The sequence below is a fragment of the Pinus tabuliformis genome, chromosome 6, assembly GCF_031772625.1.
Source record: "Pinus tabuliformis cultivar Carrire ecotype Pingquan chromosome 6, CPIR1, whole genome shotgun sequence".
In the NCBI taxonomy this organism is placed as follows: domain Eukaryota; kingdom Viridiplantae; phylum Streptophyta; class Pinopsida; order Pinales; family Pinaceae; genus Pinus; species Pinus tabuliformis.
Window position 1 is genome coordinate 674400296 of NC_142292.1, and position 8521 is coordinate 674408816.

The 8521-nt window shown below is 44.8% G+C and overlaps 1 protein-coding gene across 1 annotated transcript; it reads right to left on the minus strand.

The window, feature by feature from the left end:
* Nucleotides 1-6300: 6300 nt before the first annotated feature.
* Nucleotides 6301-7729, minus strand: LOC149260434 (GDSL esterase/lipase At4g01130-like). The gene is made up of 5 exons (XM_089458998.1): nucleotides 7474-7729; nucleotides 7149-7346; nucleotides 6884-7053; nucleotides 6496-6723; nucleotides 6301-6378 (listed from the first exon to the last, which is right to left on the minus strand). Exons 1-5 carry the CDS (start codon nucleotides 7727-7729, stop codon nucleotides 6301-6303), a joined length of 930 nt encoding a protein of 309 aa, XP_089315124.1.
* Between the last annotated feature and the right edge of the window lie 792 nt (nucleotides 7730-8521).

Below are 8521 nucleotides of genomic sequence, written 5' to 3' on the forward strand. Positions count from 1 at the left end.
TAGCAATCCATCTGCACAACATCCCTGCCTTGGCACTCCTCATTGGATGCTCATAAGTGACACTTCTTTAAGTGCTCCTGCATCATGTCCCTCCATAAAACTTCCATGCTCCATGTCTCCAACCTGATGTCCATAACTAAGTTGCCCATGTAGTCCAACTAAGTAGACCCATCACAACAATCAGTCATCCTCATCCAAGTCTGCAATCTTCGGTCTACTGAACTTGGTCACCCAACCATATCATCATCATCACGAGTCCCTTCCATCATAGCTCCCCCACTGAAGGTTCCACCAAGACTATCTCTTGGTCTTGGCCATGAGAAGTCCACCCAAGTATCATCATACCTCAAGTGTGTGCCCTTCAATCTGTCCATGAGTCATGCCGGGCACTTAGCCAATTCTCCATGTCGCTAAAGCATGACCCATCCTTCGCAACGATCATCATGTTCCTCCCTTGTCACGGGCCTTTGTACCTTCTACCATAAGGTCACAAACAACCCCGACAAGTCCTGCAATAGTCAACAATCCTTGCTTCTCCATACAAGGTCTCATCATAGACATCCATGGTAAGATGCTCCCTTGCATTGGCAAACTGACTTTGCCCTTCCCTACATACGGTCCATCTACCAAATGCTCAAGTGAAACACAAGTACCAATACTTACTTCATCATCATCATGAGGCTCCTCCATGTGAGTATCATCATCCATCCATGTCTGCAAACTGCACGATCCTGGCCCAACTTGATCAATCTCAAGTTCATCCTCCATCATTGTCACATCTGCAACATCTTCAATCATCACGGCTTCCTCTTCCTTGTCGGCACAATCTGCAACTTCATCTTGCTCCATTGTCCAACCAAGTTGAAGAAGTTCATCTTCAACATTCTTTTCCAAGACCTCAAGCTTATCTCGAATCGGGGGTTCTCTTCTTTCATCCGCTTCAACCTGTATAAGGTAAGCAAGAGCTTCCCTTCGCATTCTTCCAAACCTGCCATGCCTTGTCATTCAGCTTGGTCCAAGCACGATGCTTCACCTCTGCTAAACCTGTTTCACCATTCACCTGGATCACCCTGATATTCCACCCGTCACCTGCAAAACTTGAGCTCCCTGCCAAGTCTTCGGTCTTCGTAGAATCAACTCCTTGATTCAGTTTATCAGCTCTGATACCAACTGTTACGCCCCTACACTTGCGGTAGTCTTTCAACCACTTATAGCGAGATGTGGCACTACTAATCATTTTATTTTCACCAATACTTACGATTGTAGACTACGCATAACATTCTACTTATCCTACTTAATTTGTGTTTCGCAACCAAGTATTATTAATGTGTTCCTTTATACAAGTGAAAGCCCATAACATTCACATAAACAACATTATACAAGAGAAATGAACAACAGTATAAAGGGAGGGGCAACTCCCTGCAATATAAGTCTGCCCGAATCAATATATTATACAATTTTTCCACTTTTACAAAGTACAGACTAAGTCCTTGGGAAACCTCAAATTTATACTTAGCCAATTTTCACAACTTCGGAAAACTCGGTTGCCCATCTCATCGGCGCCTCCGCACGGTTGCCGCACGACTCTCCAACCCTTCGTTTACCTCGTCGCATGATCGTATTGTTTGCTCAACTCAGGCGCGCCTCCAAGTCGCCACACACGGGCGCCTCTGCTCGAGACACACCTCCGTTCACAATCTCAACACTTCACCAAGTCACCGTGCACACTTGCATGATGGGCGAGCGCTCACCCGAGTCACCCAAGAACTCGTGCCAAGTCATCGCACAAACCGAGCACTCACCAACGTTTCACCGTCGGGCACTCCGTCATATAAACCGGGCGCCACACACCCGTGCACGCCTCAACCGTCTGTCGAGCGCCGCCCACCCGTGCACGCCCTCACCCAACCACCGGGCGCTCTTGCGCGCACCTTCACCCACAACCGTGCTATCACCGTGTCGTCCTGCCCAAGAATGGGCGCATGGCTAAACCTGCGCCTTCTCCTTAGAACTGCGCCTCCACCTTGTAGAGCGAAGATGTTGAGCGAAATTTGGTTGCCAAATGAGAGCCAATGCTCCACAATATATACCAAGTGTAGGGTGAAGTTTGGCTTCCCAGCCGACTCGCCCAAAGCCCCTACTCCATCGCAAACTTGCCAAACTTCAAGTCGGCTTTGCCCATGTTCATAGGTTGGCCTCCATAAGTCTACCACCATGCCACCACGCATATATATGCTCGCCCACTCCTTATGTCATGCGCATAATACCATCACACGCTCAAGAGAGAGCTCGCACTTAAACTGTTCATTCAAGTTTCCTTCGTCGCACTTCATGCCTTGTTGTCTCTCGATCTGGCTAAGATACTGACTATGCCATTGAACCCAATGCTTTTTCTACCCCGGCTGCTCGCTTTGCTATTGCTGCTACTTTTTGGTCAACGATGTCAATTACTTCTGGGTCTAAAAATGAAAGAGGCTCCACCCCAGCCTCTGCTACTGGATATGCTCTTGCCTTTGGTGGTTATTATAGGTCCACTTGGTAAACTCCTTTGCCCGCATCCTAGTGATTGCTTACATTGGTGCCTCCCCTGTGGCTGCTTGTTTTCTTTGCACCTAGATTTTACGCAATAACCACTGGGGTTTAAGCGGCTGCTGGGAGTGTCGGATCGGGAACAAATGCAATGGTTTCTGAAATTGGTAAATAAACTGCTTCTGCCTTAGCTGCTAGCTTTGCAATTGGAGGATATGAATCAATGGGTGAAAGAAATGCCGCTATGACTCTCTAAATCAAAGGTATGCTAGGGCACTGGGATTGGAACGGGTCCATCTCGAACTGTTCCTCGATCTTGATCTGCTGCGGATGGAGATGTTGGTTCTTGCTCTGCATCTGGATAGGTAGCGAAGTGGTGGCCTTGGAACAGGTTCTTAAACTTCTGTCTTTGTTCCCCACGGATTCTTTTGGGGGTTTCTATCTCGATCTCTGACAGATGGAAGGTACGCTAGGCGAGGTGGCTAATAAGCTTCCACTGGCAGGACGCTATCATTTGGATTTGCAAGCACAGGGACTACATTAGTACTTGATATCGTGCACAGGCAGGGCCCATACACTGCAACCTTAATCCGGATAGAGCCTAGTGAAGCCTCAATACCAAGACTCAGCTTTCATTGTGATTTGTTACTATTGGTGGTTCTGAATCTCGATCCAGAAGCAGTTCGAAACCAAGAGAAAGTAGCGGTAGATCCTGCAGTGAAAGAGGCAGTTTGGATTTCAGAATGCCCAGGGGCTTAGACGAGCCACATTTCAACCCTTCCACCTAATATAACTTTCGCTTCTTCCCCCACCCCTTCTATTGACCACGAACGATTTGGATTACTAAGGGTCCACTTCGGGATCCCATCTACATCTCGGGCAACCACCTCTGCATTACCCTTTCCAGTTGTCGTCCCATAGCTTTGTGATCCCAGTAGCTATCCCTGCTGCTATCTCTGAGACCTAGACTATGATAGCTTTATTTCCCTCTCGAACAAGAGGAGAAACATTTTCCCCTGCTACCGCACAACGCAAGGACTATGTTTTTCAGTGGACATCGTGTCCGATTTTTCCACGAATAAGTACCGCCTTAACCGATCCCGGAATCATATCAAGGTGCCATCCTGAGATAGGAGAGGGAATCCGCTCTGATGCTGCTTTTCCCATTACCAGCTAGGGCTTTAGGTTATCGGGGCGCCACACTGAAGTTAGCCTCTCACATGCCTTGATCGAAACCATAATAAGGGTCAAAGTTGAGCGAGAGCAGGGTAGCCAGTACTAAGGATTCTGTAGTCATTCTATGCGAAGATTTATGTTACCAAAGTAGTGATGGGGTCGGATTTGGGGCGAGCTATGCCTGTCCGTTTGACCTCTCATGTTTGTGTCTTCAAGAAACACTGTGTTTCGTTTGAGCCTTTTATGGGAACTATATCTGTGAAAGCAGAAAAAGTGTTTAGGGCAGGGTGTACAGCAACCAATGCTCTTTAGGCGATTTCCAACCTTCAAGATTCAATTAAAGAGTTCTAGTCAATATCATCAGTGGGTCTTTGGAATAGACATTTTATTGGATGTAATAACACGATCGATTCTACTTGATTTCTTTCTTTTGTCTGTTACATGCTATGTCCTTGGGTTTCCCACCGGAAATCCATCATGGTCGGATCACCATCAGGTTCAAAGCAACATTGAATATGATCGCACCGGTTTTGTCCTGCCTCTCGGCTATACCTCACTAAATCGCACTTCTTTTGGAATGAATACCGGTCTGCATAGGAACAACACAACTCCCAATGACCAGTAGAGTAAGCCATCTGCTATTCCACTAATGACCAGAGAGCCTTCACTGCTTTTACGGAGCTACGCCGAAACCTGGGGGTGGTCCGGCAGGTCTTAATTCCGTATGTGAAACCCGCTCTACTAAAGGAAGAGTTAGCTCAGCTATTGACATTTTCAAGCAGTCATGGTATTTCCCCAGATAACTACTCTATGACTATCTTATTCAAATAGCAGTACTCTGGGTTCTCTTCCAAGGCGCCTCCCCTTGATGAATGCTCCAGAACTGCCCCATCCTAATAGCAGTAATTGGAGTTATCTCTCTCTAGGCGTCTCTCCTCGATGAATGCTCTCTTACTGCCTCACCCTCATAACAGTACTTAGGGTTCTATCCCCCAATGTATCCCCTCGGTGAATGCTGAATGACTATCCCACCCCAATAGCAGTACTCAGGGTTCTCTTCTCTCCTCGGTGAATGCTGAATGACTATCCCACCCCAATCGCAGTCCGGCAGGCCTGGTTTCGGTGTGTTCGTTTCATAGAATGACTAATGACCGGGGCCCAAAGGTCTGGATTCGATGTGTTTCCTTAGTGAGTGTGTTCGTGGCTAGCCCGAGTGTGGTCCAAAGATCTGGATTCGGGATGTGAGTTCGAGGGCTCTTTCCTCTCCTGTTAGTCGAGCGGCCTTACTAACTAGCAGAGTGGCTGATCACCCAAGGTAATGATTCACCCTCGGTAATGCAAGCTCAGGAAAGTGGGTGAGCAAAGCAGGGAGAGCCAGCCTTCCTCTCTTTTCTGCTTCCCCCCCCTATTAGAATTAGAAAGACACCCTATTATGATTTACCCGAGGTTTGGAATGTGGTAATGATTTGAGGGGGCTTGGAAGGAAAGAAAGTGCCCGGGAGTCAGGCTTGCCAAAGAGAGAGACTGCTAATGGTGGTAATCTTAGAGAGAGAACCCAACCATATGACTGAAAATTTCACACTTTAGTGAAAATAGATCTTTCTATTCCAGTGAGCTAACGATCCATTTCAAGTCCTTCCATAAATGTTTCTGAAGTTCTGTTTTTAGTTCCTCAATCCGGCCCAGGATCTCTGCTAAAGTTTCTGGCTGGCTATAGAGAATAATCCAACAGGGCAGTTCCCACGGAGGATCCCACCCAGGTTCTCCATCCATGCAAGAAGGTACGCGGAGTGTTAAGTTGTATTTCATCTACGGCACAACTCAAATCTACATATTATGAAGGGGAAGGTAAGGTTGGTTGATTCGGTCCAGATAATAGAAGGTAAATAGCAGTCCCGACTCACTCCCTAAGTGCATGAATGAATCAAGTGGTATAGGGCTACCAGGTATAGTATTTCATATTTTCATCTATTGAAATCTCGTTTTTTAGGGCCACTTGGATCGAGGTACTCAAATTTCGTGATTATTGAAAAATATTGGATGAAAGAAACTTACTCTATGAGCGCGGGATTGATGATATTGCTTCTTGAGACCCTTTTTCCCTTGTCTAAAACTTTTACCTTTGATTTGACGACTTGAACTTAAACGTCGGGTTCTTCCCTTTCTTAGCTTTGTATTGGTTGTATTGTTTTATTATTAGTGGTCTTGTGGTCTTAAGAGGTTATCCCTAAACGAGCTCTCCTGAAATGGCTCAGATGCGTGAGATGGGGAGGGCGGGAATAGTGATATTATTATGATGCTGTATCTCGATCTGCGGGGTGTGAGGTCAACAATTACTTATATATATTGCTAAAGGCTGCTTCGTTTCCCTCATCGTTCCAAATAGCTCGTTTCCTCGATACAATGAATTATCCGGGGTGAACGGAATGAATTATCAGCAAGCAAGGGACTGGTTCCGTCAGTACTTGACGGGCGAGTGCCGAGAAGGACGATCAATGGTGGCTACTATAAGCAGCTCATGTCCCGTACGGTTTTATGAAGATCCCTCCATGGATAGAATATAATAGGGCGGATTCGCAGTGCAGTCTTGAACGATTATTCCGCACCAAATATTGGCATCGTAGTTATATTTTCCTCCAACTCCACAACACGCTCTAATGGTTTACTTGAACCCTGCATGCATTCGCATTAGAATGGAAAACAATAAAATGAAATGTTATATAAAAAAAATTATAGATCAAATTTGTAGTGCGCACCATAAGTGGAAGGGTTAGCCATTAATTCATGGACCATGTTGTAATTATCAACATACATGATGTTTGCACCGTTGAGCTGCGTTCGCAGGTTTGAAAGGTTTTGTCTGAGCAGATTGTTGTAGTATTGGACTGCACCGTTGTAGGAAATAGGGCAGTTGTATTTGTCAAAATCAATGGGGGCAAGAGAGAGCCAGAAGGGCTGGCAGCCTTGAGGCCCAACGTTCTTTACCAAAATTGTGCTAGCCCCTTCATTGTATAGCTCCTGGATCCATCGCACAAACACCAAGGATACTTATCTGAGTTAAAATAAGAATATGAGAATTACTAGTTACTATATCTAAAATTAAAATTAATGTGAATATGGATCTTTGTGGCTACGTGAATCAAAATAATTTGTACGCCGAAATTTTGATAGATAATACCTGCACAGCATTTGAAATAGACCTGGCCACGTTAGGAAGAATGTTCAGTGTGAGCTGGATTGGGCTCAATTTGAGGTTCTTGTACGCATAACTGAAGTCATTGCCTCCGATTTCTATCATGTAAATTCCCTTCTCAAATGCCTCTGCGTTTGGAAGATAGGTTTGATTACCTGCACCCACAAAACAAAAATTATACCCACCAAATGTTTAGGTTCGAACATGTTTATACTCATAAAAACTTAGCCATGAAGGATGCCTTAATTACCGTGCGCATTGGTGGTGGCCAAGAAGTGCTGCTTGAAGATCTTGAACTGATTGATCTGAACACCGAAAGAAATTGGAGCAATGAAAGAATTGGTGTTATTTGCAGTTGCACCGGAGGCTGCAAAGTTGGCTCCATGCCCATAATTAGAGCCCACGCTTTGCATATATGGACTCAGAAACGGCAATCCCAGGCCTGTTGCTGTATCAAAATCAAACAACATTATCCTAAAATTATCAATATTAAGCTAGGAAACGAAGTTGAGATTATAAAATATTCTTATTTACGATGTATACACAGAAAATGGAAGCTGTGATGAACAACATACCGAAGAAATCAATAGAGAGGCGGCCATCACCGTAGCGATATACAGGTCTACCGAAATAGGTTTGTCCATAGGGAGGATTCTCTGCTGCCTCATTATACGGGAAAGCAAAGTGAACAGCACCGGTATCAGAGGTCGAGTCACCGAAGTTAAATACCGCTGGAAAGCTGCAACGGCAGTGACAAGGAATGGGCAGCGGGGTTGTCATCAGAATGAATGCATGTAAAAGCAATAATACATTACTGTGGCAGAGAGCCATTACTCAAGATTGATCGGGCGCAACAATAGTGATCAAATGCCAAGGCTTCTGATGGATTAGAATAAAAAAGCAGAGATCAAATTCTTGCACTTCGAACCTGACAGGCTGCAGACCTAATATATAAGTATGGCCGAAGGTATTGGGAATTTTTTATGCATCAAATTCAATTCGTTGGCAGTCGAGGTCAATAGGGTAGACCGAGCACAGAAAATGTGAAAGAAGGCAGACGTCATTACGGCTGGATCGAATTGTCCGTTTCTCTGTAAAAGTAATGGAAGTATTCCGTATATTACAGATCCAAACAATACAATCTGAGTTTGCCATCAAAATTCGTAATGAAAAAGGTAAATATTGGTTTGTTAACAAAATTTCTATAAAGATAAATAGGAAACGCCAATTAATTGCTTGGGCGACTCATTATTCTGTTCCTTGACTTCATTCATTACTATACCCCATTCTGTTCCTTGACTTCATTCATTACTATACCCCCTGAAAATAGCATGCAGGCCATCCACATTTCCTGAAGGGCGCACAGCTTTGGCTCGTCGTGCTTCAGCTGGCCAAAACCATCTCCGCTGTTAGTTGATATGTTGAGAACCCGTGAAAATCCAGTCCAGAGGTGTGTTAACAAATTTTGGCGCATCTTTTAACACGAACAGCCATATGACACGTTCCGTGTAAACACGCATCGGCAAACTTTACAACGTGATATTCCTTCCTCCGTTTTGCATGCGATTTCTGCGTTGAGTTTCTTAAAAATTAAAAATAATAAACCTTATGTAATTATAACTA